This window comes from Coregonus lavaretus (genome assembly GCF_964263955.1).
Source record: "Coregonus lavaretus genome assembly, chromosome: 16".
Classification (NCBI taxonomy): Eukaryota; Metazoa; Chordata; class Actinopteri; order Salmoniformes; family Salmonidae; genus Coregonus; species Coregonus lavaretus.
The window spans coordinates 40,946,151-40,970,223 of record NC_140003.1 but is presented as its reverse complement, the minus strand read 5'-3'; the positions used below and the strand labels follow the sequence as shown (position 1 = coordinate 40,970,223).

Here is a 24,073-nt window from a genome sequence, read left to right as displayed (position 1 = left end):
ACTTGGAGCTTCCATTGGTTCCACTGTACAGGGCAAACAAATCAATAAATCAATGAATCAGACAATCAATACCTAGGTAGTACATGTCAGTGAGCATGTCGACGATCTGCTTGAGGTTCCGGACACAGCTCACTGCCAGAGCCACCAGCAGCTCGAAGCCTGCGTTGATGGAGGCGGGGCTGCTGCAGACAGGGATGGCCTGCTCCGTAGGGAACTCCCCACTCTTCATGTACTGCAGGTACACGTTAGACGCTGGGAAGATGAAGTCGTCTATCAACTCCTGGAGAGAAGGGAGAGAGCGGAGAGAGAGAGTTAGTTAATACAGGGTAAGAAAGTAACATTTACTGCTTGCAACACATTTATTATAGCCACATTCAGATATGAAGATCAATGCTAAAACAAGAAAAAACATTGTTTATCACTACATAAGGTCCTGCTGGAAGCCTCTGGCGGGCCAAATCAAATGTTGTCAAGGGCCAAGTTGGTGAATAAGTAGAAAGAGTCAATACAATACAAAATGGATGTGCCAGCCTACCTTGATGAGGTTGGCCCCTCCCTTCTCACAGCCGATGTAGTACTTCTTCTCTGGTGTTTGGAAGGCCAGCAGCTCCTTGGTAACTCCGATGTGGCCCTCCAGGATGGTCTCCTCAACGCCCGTCTCCCCTGTCCTCTTCACCTCATCCTGGGACACAAACACAGAGACACACACACACGCAGAGACACACACACGCAGAGAGACACACACACGCACGCAGAGACACACACACGCACGCAGAGACACACACACGCACGCAGAGACACACACACGCACGCAGAGACACACACACACGCACGCAGAGACACACACACACGCACGCAGAGACACACACACGCACGCAGAGACACACACACACACAGAGACACACACACGCAGAGAGACACACACGCACGCAGATACACACACACGCACGCAGAGACACACACACGCACGCAGAGACACACACGCACGCAGAGACACACACGCAGAGGCACACGCATATTAGTCACAACCAGGGTCCTATTCATTAAGCACCAATCAGAAGCAAACAGAGATAGGGGGACTACATGTACTTGTCGTATAACAACCGCTTGCTTTTGTTTTCCATGATTAACATTCTGCTAACGTGTGCCCTAATGAATACAGCCAAAGTCTGACCAACGACTAGAACCATGAGCTGCAATTAACTCTACACAAAGCTCAGGGCAGTTATTCATTATTACACAATGTCAGGCTGGAACAACATGGTCGTACCCTGATCCTCTTGAGCCAGTCGATCTCGTTGTTGAGAAGCACCTCTGCGTTGGGCAGGTTGATGTTGCTGTTGTAGGCGTAGTTCAGGAGGTGCCTGAGCAGGGTGAAGTAGTCCCCAGCATGCTTGGCCCGTTCCTTAGCTGTGCTCTGGAAGACATGTCAATTAACTTTAGTATAGGGTGTCCAATCAAAAACACCATATTTTGACCAATGGGTAAAATGTTAATTGTGTAGATAATCCTCTAAGAAAATCAATGGTCCAGACCTCATGTCGCTATCATAATCAGTTCAAAATTTATTGGAGTTTTTACCCTCGTAGGGAGGTCAAAATTAGGGCGACTAAATCAATGGCCAGAGAAAAAAGGTGATTAAAAATCTGGAAATAGCATGGTGTCAGCTAGGCTGGATGCTGTGAGAGAATGAAGGCTACTGGCTACCTGACAGGCTCACTATTGAACTGGTCATCTTTCTACTGGCTACCTGACAGGCTCACTATTGAACTGGTCATCTTTCTACTGGCTACCTGACAGGCTCACTATTGAACTGGTCATCTTTCTACTGGCTACCTGACAGGCTCACTATTGAACTGGTCATCTTTCTACTGGCTACCTGACAGGCTCACTATTGAACTGGTCATCTTTCTACTGGCTACCTGACAGGCTCACTATTGAACTGGTCATCTTTCTACTGGCTACCTGACAGGCTCACTATTGAACTGGTCATCTTTCTACTGGCTACCTGACAGGCGCACTATTGAACTGGTCATCTTTCTACTGGCTACCTGACAGGCTCACTATTGAACTGGTCATCTTTCTACTGGCTACCTGACAGGCTCACTATTGAACTGGTCATCTTTCTACTGGCTACCTGACAGGCTCACTATTGAACTGGTCATCTTTCTACTCAAATCCAGTATAGAGTTAAGATATATATCATTGAGACATTACATGTAGTATTTTCATATTTTAGTATACGCTGTTCATGTTAATGCGAAGTTTGTTCTTTTTTCCGAGGTCGTCTTACAAAAACAAGCTTATCTCAGTGAAATGTCAACGGAACAGTGTATCGCAAGCTTTTTATTTTCAAAGCCTTTTCCATTTAATTAAGCTTGTGTCTTGCTAATTTTACTATCTGTCAACAGAGCTCGGTGCTTATTATCGGATGTATGAACGATTCAGAACACGAAGAATCATATTTGTCTTGGTAAAATGTATTTAATAACATTAGGAAGTGAAATGTCATCACCAAGCGCGTTTTCACCCACTCTGAGCAGAGTGGGTGGACACCCTAATAGTACTGTGCTTTACACATGTACAGTGGGGAGAACAAGTATTTGATACACTGCCGATTTTGCAGGTTTTCCTACTTACAAATCATGTAGAGGTCTGTAATTTTTATCATAGGTACACTTCAAAAATCCAGAAAATCACATTGTATGATTTTTAAGTAATTAATTTGGATTTTATTGCATGACATAAGTATTTGATCACCTACCAACAAGTAAGAATTCCGGCTCTCACAGACCTGTTAGTTTTTCTTTAAGAAGCGCTCCTGTTCTCCACTCATTACCTGTATTAACTGCACCTGTTTGAACTCCTTACCTGTATAAAAGACACCTGTCCACACACTCAATCAAACAGACTCCAACCTCTCCACAATGGCCAAGACCAGAGAGCTGTGTAAGGACATCAGGGATAAAATTGTAGACCTGCACAAGGCTGGGATGGGCTACAGGACAATAGGCAAGCAGCTTGGTGAGAAGGCAACAACTGTTGGCGCAATTATTAGAAAATGGAAGAAGTTCAAGATGACGGTGAATCACCCTCGGTCTGGGGCTCCATGCAAGATCTCACCTCGTGGGGCATCAATGATCATGAGGAAGGTGAGGGATCAGCCCAGAACTACACGGCAGGACCTGGTCAATGACCTGAAGAGAGCTGGGACCACAGTCTCAAAGAAAACCATTAGTAACACACTATGCCGTCATGTATTAAAATCCTGCAGCGCACGCAAGGTCCCCCTGCTCAAGCCAGCGCATGTCCAGGCCCGTCTGAAGTTTGCCAATGACCATCTGGATGATCCAGAGGAGGAATGGGAGAAGGTCATGTGGTCTGATGAGCTTTTTGGTCTAAACTCCACTCGCCGTATTTGGAGGAAGAAGAAGGATGAGTACAACCCCAAGAACACCATCCCAACCGTGAAGCATGGAGGTGGAAACATAATTCTTTGGGGATGCTTTTCTGCAAAGGGGACAGGACGACTGCACCGTATTGAGGGGAGGATGGATGGGGCCATGTATCGCGAGATCTTGGCCAACAACCTCCTTCCCTCAGTAAGAGCATTGAAGATGGGTCGTGGCTGGGTCTTCCAGCATGACAACGACCCGAAACACACAGCCAGGGCAACTAAGGAGTGGCTCCGTAAGAAGCATCTCAAGGTCCTGGAGTGGCCTAGCCAGTCTCCAGACCTGAACCCAATAGAAAATCTTTGGAGGGAGCTGAAAGTCCGAATTGCCCAGCGACAGCCCCGAACCTGAAGGATCTGGAGAAGGTCTGTATGGAGGAGTGGGCCAAAATCCCTGCTGCAGTGTGTGCAAACCTGGTCAAGACCTACAGGAAACGTATGATCTCTGTAATTGCAAACAAAGGTTTCTGTACCAAATATTAAGTTCTGCTTTTCTGATGTATCAAATACTTATGTCATGCAATACAATGCAAATTAATTACTTAAAAATCATACAATGTGATTTTCTGGATTTTTAGATTCCGTCTCTCACAGTTGAAGTGTACCTATGATAAAAATTACAGACCTCTACATACTTTGTAAGTAGGAAAACCTGCAAAATCGGCAGTGTATCAAATACTTGTTCTCCCCACTGTATTACCTGCAGGTTGTTTTCTGGATCAAAATGAGGCTTAGGTGGTAGGCGTGGTGGGGGTGTGGCTGGTGCTGTGGCATTCATGACATTTTGTCACCCGGTGATTGTCAAGCAAATAACTGGCGATCTCACGGTAATTGACATAAACACATTTAGCATCTCCTGGCTTCCACGCATAGCCTACAAGCCACTGATGCAGAACTTTGGAACATCTACATTTAAAAAAAGTCTAATAAATCCATTATTTGTTTTAGTCTACTTCAGAACAACAGAATAGCATACTCTGAGTTGTCCTTATGCTAGGCCCTGATCTGGCTATACCATATGGCTGTGGGCTACACTAGTTCATTTAGCAGACAAGATTTGCTTAGAATTCTGTGACATTTTATAGTATGAAGAATACAATTGAACAAAGCTGAATAAAATAGAAAGGATATTTTCTCCAAACGATTTGAGGGAGGGTTGTGGCCGTTGTGTCCATTGTGCCCTTGGGCTGAATATAATAATTATAATTCCCTTCTCCCGGCTGCATGCTCCGAAGCACCTCGTTATCGGGTCTTTCTCACAGGCTACAAGTGAAGACAGACACATCGGGGACGCAACTGCGCGCGTCCTTATCTAATTCCGAGGCGCATATTGAAGATATTTTAAGAACTGTCCACATTTACTTTTCATCAGCCAACAAAATGAGTTTTGCACATTTTGCCAGTGTTCTTATGCTATCTGAGTGACTCAAACATAATTACAAAATCAAAATATTTTCTAGATACTTGATATTTTGTCATTTAAGTTTACATTGAAAACATTACCATTCAAAAAATTATTTACACAATTTTTTGAATAAAGCTGGTATCACTTCCTGAAAATAGTCTGAATAATAATATAATATGCCATTTAGCAGACGCTTTTATCCAAAGCGACTTACAGTCGTGCGTGCATACATTTTTGTGTATGAATCTAAGATAACTCATGAAATCAAAATAAGTTTGACTTTTTTTCCCCGAGGAGGTTTTATCTACACAATTTTACATCTAGCTAAGGTGTTTGGTGCAGTATTTCTCAAGTAAAAAAATTTGCGACGTGTTGTCTTATGTAAACAAAGTCAGATCTGCTGCGCTGATGGACAGGTCTGTCTCACTGTCTATGTGTTGTGTTAGTGGGCATGTGAGCATCGACGAAATCAAAACCCAACCCTCAAGCAAGTCATGACGAACTCACAATACTCTGTTTTGGACGAGACTGACTTTATGACCAAAATAATCCTATTTACACTTTGTAGTAAATTTACACTAGAATAAATGTTTGACTAATATCGATGCCACATAGGCCGTTTTCTATCAGATAAGTGTATTGCCTTCCGTTGCGCTTTAAAGATCTGTTGAAAAGCCAGGAAAACCAATGAACAGTTTTCTAAACCCCTACTTTATACATGCATACTTCCATCCTCCCCTTCATAGAAGTGATCAGTGCTCTGACATGGCTGGATAGGTGAAAGCTATGATAGAATAGACCCTTTGCTTATTATTATTTGGGATTTACTTCAACGAATGAAGATGTTAAGGGTACAAGTTCAATGTATTTGAACAGGGCCATAATTGCAGTGATCGTAATGAGCAGAGAGGTGCTGCTACGTACCCCCAGCACAGTGAACAGAGAGGTGCTGCTACGTACCCCCAGCACAGTGAACAGAGAGGTGCTGCTACGTACCCCCAGCACAGTGAACAGAGAGGTGCTGCTACGTACCCCCAGCACAGTGAACAGAGAGGTGCTGCTACGTACCCCCAGCACAGTGAACAGAGAGGTGCTGCTACGTACCCCCAGCACAGTGAACAGAGAGGTGCTGCTACGTACCCCCAGCACAGTGAACAGAGAGGTGCTGCTACGTACCCCCAGCACAGTGAACAGAGAGGTGCTACTACGTACCCCCAGCACAGTGAAGAGGAGGGTGATGAAGAAGAGGAGGGGTCGGTGGCCCATGCAACACCTGGTGGCCATGAGGAAGAACTGCTCCTGGGCCATCTGACGAACTGACCTGGAAATAGATCAGAGAAGACAATTAAACCACAGACAAACTAATCCATCAATCTACCAACTGACCTGGGGACAGATCAGAGAGGACCATTATTACCATAGACACAGACAGCCCCATATGCTCGTCCACTACACAAAGCAGTTAGACAGAGACCAATGTGGTACACCAGTGGCAAACATCCTTGAGGAGTGGCAGGCTTTTGCTCCAACTCAACGCTAAAACATCTGATAGAAAGACAAGACAGACAGCGGGGGTACATACTTGCTGTGGCAGTGCAGTAGCAGGTCTATGATGAAGGTCTGCCAGGCCTTCTCCTTACTGAGTGTGTCCAGAGCGGTGGGCAGCAGAGCGAAACACAGGGTCATGACCTCCAGGGCCTCACAGCACACCTGCTCATCCTCCCCGTCCGGCTCCTTACCCATGTTCGTCTGTAGAGGGGGAGAACAAACACACCGCTGTGAGTTTACAACACACTAACCTCTTCTCTGTATTTCAGGAAGTAAACAGCAGGTGCACAGTGCACATAATCAACCTATTATTCACCTCAGTAAGCACCAACCAAGCACACACACACACACACACACACCTCGTCATCCCACTTACAGAACAAGTACGACAGAAACACTCAACTGTGACTGTACAGGCCAAACACAACAAACAGATATGTGACTGTACAGGCCAAACACAACAAACAGATCTGTGACTGTACAGGCCAAACAAAAAAAACAGCCTTATCAAGGAAGAAGATACACTGACGACAAAACACTTGTGTCAATACAAATAAACTCAATGAGTGGCAGTGGCCTACACACAACACCCCACTACAATCTCCTCAGACTGAGACCTAAATAAAAGTAGATAACATCAATTCATCAATGGACTGATGGTGGAATGATAAACAGCTACACAGTAGGTACCTTCTCATAGATCTTGCTGATCTCGTCGTTGGAGCTGAAGACCAGCTGTATGGTGCCACAGCCTGAAGCCCACACTATCTTCTGCACTGCCCGGATCACACAGATGTCAGGGATATACTTCGACGCCTGGAAGAAGTTCTGGGAGGGACGGGAGGGAGGGGGAGAGACTTAAATTAGAGGAGATATTACAGTCAATAACATAGTAGCCTACATAATGTCTCTCCTGCTATCTCCTCTTTTTATTCCTTATTCAGCTTTCTCTTCAGTCTCTCCCTCCCTAGATTTACCCCCCCCCCTTCCCCTCTCACCTCGTCAGAGATCTGTTGGGCCAGGCGTATAGCTACGTTGCGGAGCATGCACTCAGAAGCAGGGTTGGGGATGTTCTGCAGGGCACTCTGGAGGACCAGGGCTTGGTCATGAGTGGCCTGGTTGATCTGAAGAAAGGGAAAGAGGATGTTAACATCGACACGGCTGTCACAATCCTAGTTCTACTTCACACGCATGCGTTTGTGTGTGTGTGTGTGTATGTATAACTGAGTAACTAAGTAACCGGTGAGATGGGTGTGGTCCCCTCAGCGTTGGGCTGGCATGCCTCGGCCACGGCTTTGACGTGTCCGAACCCAACAGCGGTGAGTAGCAGTTTGCCGATCTTAAGAGCGTCGAGGTACGCCCCTCGCCGTGTCTCCATGTCGGCCGACGGCAGGAAGTTGTTCCGTGTGAGCATGCTCAGTACCAGCGGCAGCCCGCCACTCTTCAGGAAGTTGTACTGGAAGTCGCTGGCGTCCTCACCCAATGTGGAGCTGGCTGGCATGAGCAACACATACACCACCTAAGGTGGGTAGGGGAAGAGAGATGTACACACAGTGGAACTGGTCAACAGAGAGCAAAGTGTACAGCACCTGCTATGGTAATGATGAGACAGTCAATCAGCAGCGACCACATACACACACGATGAGACCCACCTCTATGAGGTAGAGGACTTGTGATGGCGAGGGGCCAAAGAAGCGCGAGTCCAGTGTGGGGCTGAGGCCGTTCTCTCCCAGCTTGGCATGGTCCAGACACACACCACGCAGGCTCTCCACGGTACTGTTATCTACACAAACACAAATCACCAGGTTCTATACTGTACTGTCATCTACACAAACACAATCAACAGCTTCTATACTGTACTGTCATCTACACAAACACAAATCACCAGGCTCTCCACGGTACTGTTATCTACACAAACACAAATCACCAGGTTCTATACTGTACTGTCATCTACACAATCAACAGGTTCTGTACTGTCATCTACACAATCAACAGGTTCTATACTGTACTGTCATCTACACAATCAACAGGTTCTATACTGTACTGTCATCTACACAAACAAATCAACAGACAGACAAATAACGGCGCAGTACAACAGCGTTGTGAAAAACAGCATATCAGAACGCACAACTTGTCGATCTTTGTCACGGATGGGCTATTGCAGCACATGACCACACCGGGTTCCACTCCTATCAGCTAAAAACAAGAAGAAGCGGCTCCAGTGGGCACGCGATCACCAACACTGGACTATTGAGGAGTGGAAAAACATCACCTGACAGCGAGTTCAGTTTACTTGAGTGGCCTACGCAGTCCACAGACCTCAACCCAATAGAGTATTCTTTGGGGTGAGATAGAACGGGTTGTTCACAGCATGAATGTACCGCCGTCCAATCTGCTGTAACCGTGTGATGCCATTGGGTCAGCATGGACCAACATCCCTGTGGAACGTTTCTGACACCTTGTAGAATGCCCCAAATATTTCAGGCTGTTCTGGAGGCAAAAGGGGGGTCCGACCCGGTACTAGATGTGTGTACCTAATAAACTGGCCGGTGAGTGAGTGAGACATTATTTTGTCTATCATGGCTAGAAGAGATCTCAGTGACTTTGAAAGAGGAGTCTCAAAGGATCAAAGGGGGGTTTAAAGGGTGTGTGTGTGTTTCAGTCACTAGATCGCAACCCAACTGAACACTTGTGGAGCTTTATTATCTTTATTTTGGCTGTTACCTGTATATCGGTCATATACACATCTCACATTTCTCCACCCGTGCAGGCTTGGTAAATATTCAGCCAAATTCACATCTTTGAGAAAAATATAGCATTTTCATGAAAGAAACCCATCTATGGCTTCATCCCAATTCTCCAACTTTCTCCTGAAATGTGTACTTGCACGCTTCCCATCATAGATTTAACAATGCCGGAAAACTATCCCAACCCAATATTTTTAAATCCATGACGAGGAGTGTGCAAGTGCACATTTCAGGAGAAGGTTGGAGAATCGAGGCACGGCCCATATGTCCCACAGAGAATATTGTACCTGGAGGCATGAGCTTCATGAGTACTCTGGCTCCGTCTCGCAGCAGATGCATGTTGAGGCTACAGCCCTGGTCTGCTACCTGCCACAGGAAGGAGATGTAGCGCAGGTGGAGAGACATGATCTGAAGACAGAGAGAGAGACCAGAGAGAAGAGACAAGGGGTTAGCTCTGGTCCATTTACTCATCTGCAATAATGCACCGATAGGCCAGACATCCACCTTTTTGAGACAAACTTGTTTTGATGACAGTAGTTACAAGTGTGGACTGTGGACTAGAGAACAGTAGAAACTGCAGAGCCCCTGTAGCTGAATATGGCCTTTTGACAAAGGAGACTTTCTACTATCTGGATGCTTTCCTATCAAAGGCAACAATTTGAATTGTTTTCTAGGCAGGGACCAAGAGAGCTAGGCACCCTTCCCAAGTAACGGTGACTGACGAGATAACATGAGAGGGGTGACGAGCCACTCTGGGGAAGCAGCTGTGAGAGTGTTTAAATTCACTCACCACTCCAGGGAGACAGCTCTCCACCTCGGGATTGGGCCCTTCGCTGAAGTGGTTGCCGTGGTTACCAGGTGAGCCAGTGGAAGAGTCCGAGGAGCTGTCTGGGCTGGAGGGCATGTTGGCACTCACCTGGGTCAGCTTGGCTGTGATCAACTACACACACGCACGCACATGGGAGAATATAAGACATCAGACAAACCATTTTGTATAAATAATCACAGAAACATTACCCAAACTCTAACCTACACAAAAAATAAACTGTCAAGACCAGAGGAAGAAAGAATGTGACTCGTCAAAACATTACGCTCACCGCTTTGTCTTTCAGGTTGAGCTGGCCAATCAGCTTCCTGTCGTCGGCCGGGTCGATGACCTCCCCGCCAATGAAGAGCTCTATCTTGGTGTGCGTGGCGTTGGCCTTGATGCGTGTGAGGATGCCGCGGCGCACCGAGCCAATGGTGTCGTTGGTGTGAGACCAGATGTCCAGGTCATCCACCTGACGGCCCTGGTTAGGGAAACGCACAATCAACGTGATGTGCTTCCCCCGGAACGCCCTGAGAGAAAGGAGAGAGAGGAGATTTTTACCTAACTTTATTCAGGGGAACCCATTGAGACCAGGGTCTCATTTCCAAATGGTGCCCTGAGGACAACAATACAACAAATTCAAAATGATCAGTAAAAATAAAATACAGATTACAGAATCAACACTACAGCTTCAAACACCACAAATACAATTATCCAATCCAAACAGTGGCAATTGTCATTCAATTCATACAACATTAAAGTCCTAAACTTCCCTAGCAGCACCAGGGTGTCAAGACGTAGGGCGTTTTATAAGCTATTCCAAAAACTGGGGCAGCACTAAAACTGAAAGCGGATTTACCTACAACGGTACGCACTAGTGGAACTTGGAGAGTTAACCATCCCTGTGAACGGGTTTGGGGTCTCATATTTTTTTATTTTAACAGTGAAATGAGGTAGGAAGCTTGTGTAGTAGCACTTTGTAAACAAAAACGGAGTAATGAAGACATCTACGGGACTTTAATGAGGACCAGCCAACCTTTTGATACATGATGCAGTGATGCGTTTTAAAACTGTAACCGGTGATAAAGCCAAGGGCACTATGATAAAAGGTGTAGTCATGAACTGGCAGGAAAGTTGACTGTACAATCTGCTTCCTGCTGTTTAGGGAGAGGCATGATCTATTTCTATTAGAAAAAGCCTACTTTGAATCTCAGCTTCTTAACTTGCCCATCGGTATGTTTTTTTTAAACTGCAAATTATTGTCAATCCAAAAGGCCAGATATTTATAGGCGGGAACCTGCTCGATGAAACACCCATCCAATGCATAAATGTGTAAGCCATCTGAAATATATATTTCAATGAGAATTACAAAACAGCATACATTTAGTTCTTTTAGTATTTTTTTTTTTTTATCAGCAAGGCAACAAAATCAGATTGCAGCTACAACAATTGGGGGCAATTGCATAAATAGGGGTGTCATAGGGGCAATAGCGTACATAAGTGTCATCAGCATACATACAGATGAATGTTACAGGTTTTTGCAGATAGACCAATATTATTTATATAAACTGTAAAAAGGACAGGTCCCAAAATCGACCCCTGCGGGACACCTTTAGTAATATCAAGGTTACTTGACACCATCAGAAAGCACACAGTGTCCTGTCTGACAGATAGTTCCCAAACCACTTGCAAGACACCTGGTCGAGGCCAATTTCATACAATCTTTGAATGAGTAGGGGATGGTCGACAGTATCAAAGGCCTTAGATAGGTCTACAAATATGGCAGCAGTGATTCCTATTATCTAAGCAATTTAATACACTACCGGTCAAAAGTTTTAGAACACCTACTCATTTAAGGGTTTTTCTTTATTTTTACTATTTTCTACATTGTAGAATAATAGTGAAGACATCAAAACTATGAAATAACACATATGGAATCATGTAGTAACCAAAAAAGCACCCCCACACCATAACACCTCCTCCATGCTTTACAGTGCGAAATACACATGCGGAGATCATCCATTCACACACAGCGTCTCACAAAGACACGGCGGTTGGAACCAAAAATCTACAATTTGGACTCCAGACCATTGCTCGTGTTTCTTAGCCCAAGCAAGTCTCATTTCATATTGGTGTCATTTAGTAGTGGTTTCTTTGCAGCAATTCGACCATGAAGGCCTGATTCAAACAGTCTCATCTGAACAGTTGATGTTGAGATGCGTCTGTTACTTGAACTCTGTGAAGCATTTATTTGGGCTGCAATTTCTGAGGCTGGTAACTCTAATGAACTTATCCTCTGCAGCAGAGGTAACTCTGGGTCTTCCATCCCTGTGGTGGTCCTCATGAGAGCCAGTTTCATCATAGCGCTTGATGGTTTTTGCGACTGCAAATTTTCCGGATTGAATGCCCTTCATGTCTTAAAGTAATGATGGACTGTCGTTTCTCTTTTGCTTATTTCAGCTGTTCTTGCCATAATATGGACTTGGTCTTTTACCAAATAGGGCTATCTTCTGTATACCCCCCCCCCCCCCCACCTTGTCACAACACAACTGATTGGCTCAAACGCATTAAGGAAAGAAATTCCACAAATTCACTTTTAGGAAGACACACCTGTTAATTGAAATGCATTCCAGGTGACTACCTCATGAAGCTGGTTGCGAGAATGCCAAGAGTGTGCAAAGCTGTCATCAAGGCAAAGGGTGGCTATTTGAAGAATCTCAAATATAAAATATATTTTGATTTGTTTAACACTTTTTTGGTTACTACATGATTCCATGTGTGTTATTTCATAGTTTTGATGTATTCACTATTATTCTACAATGTAGCAAATAGTAAAAATAAAGAAAAACCCTTGAATGAGTAGGTGTTCTAAAACTTTTGACCGGTAGTGTATATAATTTAAGACAAGCGTAGCTTGGTCTAAAACCAGACTGGTGCACATTAAGAATATCATTTGAAGTGAAAAAAGTTATTAGCTGAGAGTTTGCCAGTGATTCTAATATTTTTGCAAGGTAAGATAGTTTAGAAATTGGGCGGTAGTTATCTAGGCCAGAAGGACCTCCACTTGTGTAAAGGGGGAGGACATGCACCGCCTTCCAGGTCTTAGGGATAGCACCAGAAGCAATTGTTGAATAAAAAATGTGGGTCAAAGATTCTACAATGAGGCGGGGAGAAAGCTGCAGTAGAAAGGGATGAAGCGAATCAGCTCCTGTGGATTTTTTTGTACATACATTTTCCTGCAAATAAATGGTACAAAATTAATTAAAATAAATAGTGAGTGCCTGGAAGAGCATCATTCTCTGGTATCTGTTTAGAGTTGAATAAAGGACGAAAAGGGAGTAATGAAGGTATTTTCAGAAACCGTTCTTTCAAAAGGATGGCTAGCTGAGGCAAAATGGCTATCAATTAGCACCACCAATGTCATTTTGATCTGTTATGGTACCAGAGGCTTGAAAAAGAAAAGGAAAGCCGCACACTCTAGGAGCTCAGAGATGCAATCATTTAATATCCTAATAACCAACATTTCCACAGACAAGCTGTCTTCATCAGGGTATAATTTATTTCGCCTCTATAATGGTACCAGAGGCTGTCATAACCTGCTGGGGAAATGAGGGGGGTCGTTTTTTTTTGTTTTTTTTAAAGATTTGACCACTTTCCAGAATTTAGCTGGATTTCCACCACTCTCAGATACACAATTCAAGAAGTATGTTGACTTTGCCCACAGTAAGACATCTACTTCTCAAATGTCTGAAGGACTGACAGTCAGAGGTAGAATCAGTCAATCTAACCTTAGCCCAAGCTAAGTTTCTTTCATGAAATCTTTCAGACAATTCATGCGTGAACTATGGGTTAGATCTGTCCTTTACTCTTAATCTGTTATATGTGGCATTCTTACGCGCAACAGAGTTAAACAGAGGTAAAACATTTAAGGGCCTGATCTGAATCAGAGATGGAGGACACCCCCCCCCAAATCATACAGCCCCAGGTCATACAGGAAATGTTCCTCATTGAAAGTTCTAAAATGTATCTTTGTAATAATGCCTGGACACATTTTAAGTAGCTTAGTATCTCTAATACATGCAATGGGACAATGGTCACTGAGCTCGTTAGCAAAGATTCTGTTTGACTGTATACTTATGTTAGAAGGATATCCAAAATACTCGATTTTTTCAGGGTGATTTAAGTTGGGGCGGGTTGGTTTAGTCATCAGTTGAATTAAATTTAGCTCAGTACAAATATCCTCCAGTCTATCTGATACTGGAATCAACCAATCCAGGTTAAGATCACCCAATATTAATTGAGATTTAGCATAGGTAGACAGCAAATCAGACAATTTGTTAAGGGCAATTGGGAGGGCGATAAACTCCCACTAACGTTAGTTGGGCATTATTACCAAGGCCCACATTTAGGACAAGACATTCAAATTGCTTGTGGATAGAGCTAGTAATACAGACAGCAACATTCAAGTTGTTCTTTGTGAATATGGCGACACCCCCACCTCTGCTAGCTCTGTCAGATCTATAAACATTATATCCATTCAGAGAGACACAGTCTAGCACAGACTTTTTTAACTAAGTCTCAGCAATTATCTAAATGTATGAAAAAGAGAGAGAGCAGAGAGGACAGACAGACGGAGAGAAAGAGAGAGAGGTGGACAGGACAAAATGGGAAAACATGTCAGGAAAACAGGCTCAATATCAGTGCTTCTGCGTGCATTATTGTCTGTCTGCCTATGTCCTCCCCTACCTGGACATTGGCAGTATGGTCCTCTCCTCGTGGTAGTCACTGTCACACTCGTTGATGTACTCCTTGAGCACGGTGAGCACGCGGACCATGCGGACGGCCTCCTGCCGGGCCGAGTTGATGCTGTCCTTGTCCCCTTCCAGGACACACAGCGTATCATACGACGCCTTCAGACGGTCGAAACATGACTGGATGAAATCCTCGTGGATCTCTACCTGTATGGGGGGAGAGGAGGGGGAGGACAGTCAGAGGAGTGAGTTCAGGAGAAGGAGATTCATGTCTAATGGTTGACAGTGTTTGTGTGGTGCCAGGACAACAACCTCTCCCTCAACGTGACCAAGACAAAGGAGATGATTGTGGACTACAGGAAAAAAAAAGAGGACTGAGCACGCCCCCATTCTCATCGACGGGGCTGTAGTGGAACAGGTTGAGAGCTTCAAGTTCCTTGGTGTCCACATCACAAAACGAACTATCATGGTCCAAACACACCAAGACAGTCGTGAAGAGGGCACGACAAAGCCTATTCCCCCTCAGGAGACTAAAAAGATTTGGCATGGGTCCTCAGATCCTCAAAAAATTCTACAGCTGCACCATCGAGAGCATCCTGACTGGTTGCATCACCGCCTGGTATGGCAACTGCTTGGCCTCTGACCGCAAGGCACTACAGAGGGTAGTGCGTACGGCCCAGTACATCACTGGGGCAAAGCTCCCTGCCATCCAGGACCTCTATACCAGGCGGTGTCAGAGGAAGGCCCTCAAAATTGTCAAAGACTCCAGCCACCCTAGTCATAGACTGTTCTCTCTGCTACCGCACGGCAAGCGGTACCGGAGTGCCAAGTCTAGGTCCAAAAGACTTCTCAACAGCTTCTACCCCCAAGCCATAAGACTCCTGAACAGCTAATCATGGCTACCCGGACTATTTGCACTGCCCCCCCACCCCATCCTTTTTACGCTGCTGCTACTCTGTTAAGTATTTATGCATAGTCACTTTAACTCTACCCACATGTACATATTACCTCAACTACCTCAACTAGCCGGTGCCCCCGCACATTGACTATGCAACGGTACCCCCCTGTATATATAGCCTCCCTACTGTCACTTTATTTTACTGTATATATAGCCTCCCTACTGTCACTTTATTTTACTTCTGCTCTTTTTTTCTCAACACTTTTTTGTTGTTGTTTTATTCTTACTTTTTTGTTTAAAATAAATGCACTGTTGGTTAAGGGCTGTAAGTAAGCATTTCACTGTAATGTCTGCACCTGTTGTATTCGGCGCATGTGACCAATAAAATTTGATTTGATTTGATTTGATTTGATTTTGAACTAACTGCAGTGCGTTCCAATCCATCCATCAGGAATCAGGTGCTAGTACTGGAAATAGTACCAATTAGCGATGCACATTTCGGTCAATTCTGCTTCCGACTAACCAACCCTCATTAACCGGTCAACAAACGGTTATATTTTTCCAAACAGTAAAATGACGTGACCAACAGAAAATACTATGCATGCATACAAGGAACAGACATTTTTCATTAAGCTTAATGAAAACATGCAACAATAGCAAGCCTATCGTCTTAGTCAAAAGGCTATAGCCTATTATTGAACATGCAACTGCTTTAAAACCTCTTACGGATCGGACCCTTTTTTTCAATTTTCACCTACAATGACATACCCAAATCTAACTGCCTGTAGCTCAGGACCTGAAGCAAGGATATGCATATTCTTGATACCATTTGAAAGGAAACACTTTGAAATGAGTGGAAATTTGAAATTAATGTAGGAGAATATAACACATTAGATCTGGTAAAAGATGATACAAAACAAAAAAACATGCGTTTTCTATGATTCTTTTTGTTCCATCTATGAAATGAAAGAGAAAGGCCACAATATGATATTTCAGTTTAGGCACAATTTAGATTTTGGCCACTAGATGGCAATTTAGATTTTGGCCACTAGATGGCAATTTAGATTTTGGCCACTAGATGGCAGCAGTGTGTGTGCAAAGTTTCCGATTGACCCAGTGAAGCATTGCAATACTGGACTATTATGTATCAAGTCTGCCCAAATGTGCCGAATTGGTCAATTGATACATTTTCAAGTACATAACTATAGAGAACATACAAAAATTATATGGTTATACAAAATGTAAGTTTACACACTCCCAGGAATGTCATACATGATGGATCATTAGCTTATACACTAACTTTCACACATCTAGATGGCCGGGCGGGGTGGGTGTGGAGCCAGAGACCCAGTTCCTACATTTGAATATAAAAATTGATTTTATCAAACAAAACTATGCTACATTTTATCTCTGGGACCCTTAGGATGACAAATCAGAGCAAGATTACTGAATGTAAGTACATTATTTACCTTCAGAGGTGAATGTATCAAACCAGTTGCCTTGATACGTTTTTTGTTGTTGTGCACTCTCCTCAAACAATAGCATTGTATTCTTTCACTGTAATAGCTACTGTAAATTGGACAGTGCAGTTAGATTAACAATAATTTAAGCTTTCTGCCCATATAAGACTTGTCTATGTCCTGGAAAGTTAGCTGTTACTTACAACAGTCATGCTAATCACATTAGCGCCCGTTAGCTCAACCATCCCGTATACGGGACATCGATCCCGTAGAGGTTAATGAAGCAGCTAATAAAACGCCATTTTCAAACATTCGCCAAAATGCAATTTGTGGGGAAACACTGTTCTAAACAGCGCACCTAATGCGAACGATTCTATATGTGACAGAGATTAAAATCTCAGTTAGAAATTTAGAAAGAGGGGGAATCTAATAGCAACAACTGGGATGGGTTACTAATATGACTAGGATTGTGCCTTTGGCTTCCAGACAACAACAAAAAAGTTAATATGAAAACCAATAGAACAGGAGAGAAATGCTGGTTAATGGCACGAGGAAGTCTTTTCTAAAATAATTGCCTCAACATTTCTAGGGCTGAATTTTGTCTAGGCTACTTTGAAGCAAGGTAAGACATTCCTCATTATTTCAAGTAAAGTAAAACATTCAGGTTTCAAACAATTATACTGCCTCAAGCTCACATTGTAAAGCGGTGGGTGACGCGCTGATAGCCTGCCTACCGGTGACTATATCCTATGCACTCGAATGGCGAATGGGAGGAGCGTTTTAATTATGAGTTGAGATTGAGAAATAAAAATAGTAGCTCTTTTTAATTGTGGCCGTCAAAACAGTTATTAACACGCGATTGCATTTAGAATTGTTATTTGTTGTGCAACAACTGGGCTTAAAAAAAAGCACATATCACTCCAGTACCAGCTTTTTGAGAAGATGCTCTCGTGCTGTCTGACAGGTGATAGGCCATTCCACTCCTCAAACTAGGCTCTGTATGCTGTGCGCGTGTGATAGGTAGCTTAGTGGGTAAGAGCGTTGTGCCAGTAACCGAAAGGTCGCTGGTTCTAATCCCCGAGCCGACTAGGTGAAAAATCTGTCGATGTGCCCTTGAGCAAGGCACTTAACCCTAATTGCTCCTGTAAGTCGCTCTGGATAAGAGCGTCTGCTAAATGACGTAACTGTAATGTAAATGTAATAAATAAGATACATGACGACTAACGAAAATACACGCGTGCCAATTTAATTCCACTAAATTATTCAAATGAACCTATAAACAGATAAGCATGACTGGTCAAATGTATTTTCACCGGCTAACCGGTTAACGTCCCTAAAACCAATATGTGCAACGGGGCTCGCAGAGGAAGGGATGCTGTAGCGGTGTTTCACACGGACTGTCCCCGTCTAAATTATAATCAACTACAATTGATTGGCAATACAATCACTATTCTATTCATGACTGTGTTTATATGTAAGTGGTTGTCTCAAAATGGCTAGATGATTTCGGATGACCTAACAGCAGATTGAGCCGTTATTGTTACCGGGACAGCGGACACCCAGGTTACCTGATTGACTTGTAGTTTTGGTCCGAGGTTGGTGTAAATCTCTTTCAGCAGGTCTATGGCTCGACTGGCGATGTCATCGCTCCCTTGAATTACGACCTGGCAGGAGGAAATAACAGACGGAATCAATGGACGCCTCCGGCCCCCTCTCTCTATCATACAGCCCTGGAGACAACACTGAAAAGTGTGTGTGTGTTATGACTCATCCAGACTAGAGGAGGGGGCCATTAATAGGTACTCAGCAACAGCCCACAGAATCATCACCAGTCACTACCCGCTGACCCTGAGCAGGTCTCACACACTAACAGCACTTACAGCAGTGCACGAACCCAGCCTCAAATACTGTGTGTGTGTGTGTGTGTGTGTGTGTGTGTGTGTGTGTGTGTGTGTGTGTGTGTGTGTGTGTGTGTGTGTACGCGCTAAATGTGTACCACACACGGCTTACCAGCCAAATCAATAACATCAGTGCTGTAAAATGAGCTTTGCTTAGGATGCAAAAAAATACATAATTCGCAACCAAACATTGCATATGAGAAAATCCAATGAACTCAAATGTAGCCTAGACCCATACCGTGCAAAAAGGCTGAATACCCAAATATACAACAACACAACTCCTGAATCAGCTATGCATAGGAAGTGAGAACAAGGTTTAGAAATCCCACATCTAAAACAAATGAACTTGTGAATGATCTAATATACCCAGAGCGTGAATAACAAGGTTAGAAGAACACGTTGAACCAACACAGGTTTCATCATCATCAGAAGCCATTGGTCAGACTAAGGGTGTAATGGTTCGCAAAACCCACGGTTCGGTACGTATTGCGGTTTTGGGGTCACGGTTCGATTACCGTACAGCAGAAAAATGAAATTCCAACAGTTACTGCAGTTAATGTTTGTTTACTGGCAAAATACGCACAATTTAAAAGCACCCTATTTGTGGCCCAAGTCCAGTTTCTGTGACATCATTCACAATGTTCCTGGCATTTTCTGTTGTGACGGGGATTGTTATGTTGGGCCTCAAGGACCCGTTCCGAAATGGACCTGGGGCTTTCCCACCCTGACAAATATGCATAAATACATTTTTCAATATAGAGACCCGTTCCGAACGGACCCGAGGTCGACAAGTTCCGTATAGACGTGGTCGGATCCGAGTGAAGGAAGCAGCAGAAAATACCATTTGTAAGCTACTTTATTAACCAGAGCTGATACAACGCGAGGGAGAGCAGGCGGAGGAGGGACCTTGCGGTGTGTGTGCTGTGAGCGAGTGAAACGGGAGCAAGGAGGGAGGGAGGCAGCACCCAACCGAGAAGACTTGCGCTAGTAGACTAACTTCTAGCTTGTCATAGCTAGGTTATTTATCATCCAATATGATTACGTAGTACCTGTCTTGACTGCATCAACCCGAGAGAAGCTAGTTGGCTAAAACAGCTAGCTAAATTAGCTGCTATTTGAGTCTGCATGCGCTTTCGTACTGTCCTACAGTTACAAATAACAACACATCCATTCAGATGATTAAATAGCAGCCTAACTGTCGGCTCTTGTTTGTTGTAGCATATACTTTTCATTTCACTTTTAATTCCATCTTCCATTAATTAGATAATCTCCTAACTTGGTTTTCCACACAAGAACGCTCCATGACTGTAGTGGCGCGTCGATGACTTGTGATTGGACGACAACAAGCTACACGCGCCACTCTGCATAGGCTATTCTCGTTGAGCAGTGGAGAACATGCTATTAACGTTTTATCCACAACTGTCCATCGCCGTTTTAAATCGACTATGAAGCCAAAATGTTCCTAAACTGGAGATTTAAACAATGACGAAAAGGATAGTTTGAAATCCGGCAGTTAAGATAGGAATTCTGATTACAACGGGCGCATGGGCTGCAGTTGTTTTAACGGAATAGACTACAATGTTTTCTCAGCTCAGATTTCCTCACTAGGCAATGGCATACAATGCAGCGTAGGAATAGCCTATAGGCCTAGTGTTAAAAAATAAATAAATATTGGTTTTATGTACTCATTCAGGTTCACAGTGCGGACCGAAGTCTCCGTACCGAGCGGTTCGGTACCAATACCGTTAAAGCCCCGACTACAACATCATCAGAAGCCATTGGACTGACAGACTCTACAACATTAAAACAGCCCTTCCTCCTCAGCACCACAGAAGCTGATGTTCGGTTTAGCAGGCATCCAGAAGACTTGTCTGTTCCTCTGTGATGTAAGGACTGCATTTAACAACACAGAGGGATTACAGGCCATGTAGGTCACTAAACACAAACAGCTAGGCTGCTAACTAACTGGGTCAGCCACCCACCGCCCCCTCTCTCCCATACAGACATACTCACTAAATCTATCCGTTTCAGCTGCTCCTGAAACAATCCCACAGAACCCAGAGGTTTATAGATGCATGGAAATGACTAATGATCATCACCTCAAATAGCAGCATTCAGAGGGTATGGTCTTCTTTGAAGTTGTGCCTTTTGAATGTGGGCTTGGTGAGACAGAAGACAACATGATCAAGAAAGAAGGATAGTAAAATGCTTGAGCAGTTCATTAGTGCTCATACTGTAGGCCAGACATGCAGTCAGTCATTTCACCCTTTGTTTCAGACACAGAGGTCGCTGCACAGCTATTTTCAGGTCTCTCCAGAGATGTTCGATCAGGTTCAAGTCCGGGCTCTGGCTGGGCCACTCAAGGACATTCAGAGACTTGTCCCGAAGCCAGTGGTGTAAAGTACTTAAGTAAAAATACTTTAAAGTACTACGTAAGTATTTTTTGGGGGTATCTGTACTCTATTTATATTTGACAACTTTTACTTCACTACATTCCTAAAGAAAATAATGTACTTTTTACTCCATACATTTTCCCTGACACGCTAAAGTACATTTGACATTTTAGTCATTTAGCAGACGCTCTTATCCAGAGCAGAGTGCATACATTTTTTTTTTCATACTGGTCCCCCGTGGGAATCGAACCCACAACCCTGGCGTTGCAAGCGCCATGCTCTACCAACTGAGCTACACGGGAGTACTCGTTACATTTTGAATGCTTAGCAGGTCATGAAAATGGTCCAATTCGCGCACTTATCAAAATAACATCCCTAGTCATCCCTACTGCCTCTGATCTGGTGGACTCACTAAACACAAATGCTTCGTTTGTAAATGATGTCTGAGAGTCGGAGTGTGCCCCTGGCTATCCGTAAATTAAAAAAAACAAGAAAATGGTGCCATCTGGTTTGCTTAATATAAAGAATTTGAAATGATTCATACTTTTACTTTTGATACTTAAGCATATTTTAGCAATTACGTGTACTTTTGATACTGAATAATATTTAAAACCAAATACTTTTAGACTTTTACTCAAGTAGTATTTGTTTGTTTGGGTGACTTTTACTTGTGTCATTTTCTATTAAGGTATCTTTATTTTTACTCAAGTATGATAATTGCGTACTTTTTCCACCACTGCCCGAAGCCACTCCTGCGTTGTCTTGGCTGTGTGCTTAGGGTCGTTGTCCTGTTGGAAGGTGAACATTCGCCCCAGTCTGAGGTCCTGAACGCTCTGGAGCAGGTTATCATCAAGGATCTCTCTGTACTTTGCTCCGTTCATCTTTGCCTCAATCCTGACTAGTCTACCAGTCCCTGCCGCTGAATAACATCCCCACAGCATGATGCTGCCACCACCATGCTTCACCGTAGGGATGGTGCCAGGTTTCCTCCAGACGTGACGCTTGGCATTCAGGCCAAAGAGTTCAATCTTGGTTTCATCAGACCAGAGAATCTTGTTTCTCATGGTCTGAGAGACTTTAGGTGCCTTTTGGCAAACTCCAAGCGGGCTGTCATGTGCCTTTTACTGAGGAGTGGATTCAGTCTAGCCGCTCTACCATAAAGGCCTGATTGGTGGAGTGCTGCAGAGATGGTTGTCCTTCTGGAAGGTTCTCCCATCTCCACAGAGTAACTCTGGAGCTCTGTCAGAGTGACCATCAGGTTCTTGGTCACCTACCTGACCAAGACCCTTCTCCCCCGATTGCTCAATTTGGCCGGGCGGCCAGCTCTAGGAAGAGTCTTGGTGGTTCCAAACTTCTTCAAATTAAGAATGATAGAGGCCACTGTGTTCTTAGGGACCTTCAATGCTGCAGAAATGTTTTGGTACCCTTCCCCAGATCTGTGCCTCGACACAATCCTGTCTCGGAGCTCTCCGGACAATTCCTTCGACCTCATGGCTTGGTTTTTGCTCTGACATGCACTGCCAACTGTGGGACCTTATATAGACAGGTGTGTGCCTTTCAAAATCATGTCCAATCAATTGAATTGACGAAAGGTGGACTCCAATCAAGTTGTAGAAATATCTCAAGGATGATCAATGGAAACTGGATGCACCTGAGCTCAATTTCGAGTCTCATAGCAAAGGGTCTGAATACTTATGTAAATAAGGTCTGTTTTTTATTTTTGAATGCATTTGCAAAAATGTCTAAAAACCTGTTTTCGCTTTGTCAATATGGGGTATTGTGTGTAGATTGATGAGGATTTTTATTTAAGCAATTTTAGAATAAGACTAACGTAACAAAATGTGGAAAAAAGTCAAGGTGTCTGAATACTTTCCGAAGACACTGAATGTAGTCCAAAGGGAGTTCAAGGTTTAAAAAGATGGTTACAGCTGTCTGCTAAAACAGCTGCATAACCACAGTGCTAAGAGGCTTTATAAACCCCACCCTCCAGAGGAAGTCCAGCCTAATGTGCCCTCAAAGAAAATGAGGCACTGAGCAAATTTCAGGTCTGCTGAGCGCAAACTTGAACTTTGTGAAAATTCAGTTCAAATTCCAGCGCGCGTTTACTGTGAACACTGAGGCTGAACCCGCTTTAACTTACAATTTTAACAGCGGTCAAGTAGGTTACTGTGGCTATTTGATCATAATGTAGGCCTACCAGAAAGTCCTACCATCAAAAACAATGGAGAAATTGCATCCCATAACATTTCAACATGGAAATAGCTGTTCTATCAGTCAGCCTACAGTAACAGCCAATGTGTGGTGTTCGATGTAGACCTACATTCCATGAGACTTGAAAAACAACATGCAGGGCTTGACATTAACCTGTTTATCCACTTGTCCTTCAGACAAGGAAGTGACTGAATGTTTGATGCAAGAAACCACTTTACAAAATAAAATGCATCATTATTCCCATACCATTATTACAGAGAATCAGCATCAGCATTCTGCCTACAACAAAATCTCATGCATAGTTAGTTTTGCATACCAAGTCTTGCATAGTTCGTTTTTGTTTCGGTATGTTGCATTGAAAGTGGCTAATACTGCATTGATTCGATCACAATTCCCACAGTAAAGGGAAATGTTGATAGTGTTAACTAACGGGGAAAACTCTAGAAAGTTGAGTGAAGTTCAATCTCGTGCGTCTCTGCATGGGCTGATATTTCTTCTGG

General features: G+C 43.7%; 1 protein-coding gene across 7 annotated transcripts in view; it reads right to left on the bottom strand.

Moving 5' to 3' along the window:
- Positions 1–24,073, bottom strand: part of LOC311144019 (ubiquitin carboxyl-terminal hydrolase 9X-like) — a 79,168-nt gene that overhangs the window by 24,507 nt on the left and 30,588 nt on the right. For all 7 annotated transcript variants that reach the window (XM_084179934.1, XM_084179935.1, XM_084179938.1 and 4 more), the window contains 14 exons: positions 18,640–18,735; positions 14,709–14,920; positions 10,252–10,492; positions 9,945–10,094; positions 9,442–9,562; positions 8,060–8,190; positions 7,648–7,926; positions 7,406–7,531; positions 7,098–7,235; positions 6,442–6,608; positions 6,072–6,180; positions 1,271–1,417; positions 536–682; positions 73–280 (listed from right to left, as the gene is read on the bottom strand). In XM_084179934.1, the coding sequence (XP_084036060.1) occupies positions 73–280; positions 536–682; positions 1,271–1,417; positions 6,072–6,180; positions 6,442–6,608; positions 7,098–7,235; positions 7,406–7,531; positions 7,648–7,926; positions 8,060–8,190; positions 9,442–9,562; positions 9,945–10,094; positions 10,252–10,492; positions 14,709–14,920; positions 18,640–18,735 (2,272 nt within the window). The remainder of the gene's footprint in view (positions 1–72; positions 281–535; positions 683–1,270; positions 1,418–6,071; positions 6,181–6,441; positions 6,609–7,097; positions 7,236–7,405; positions 7,532–7,647; positions 7,927–8,059; positions 8,191–9,441; positions 9,563–9,944; positions 10,095–10,251; positions 10,493–14,708; positions 14,921–18,639; positions 18,736–24,073) is intronic.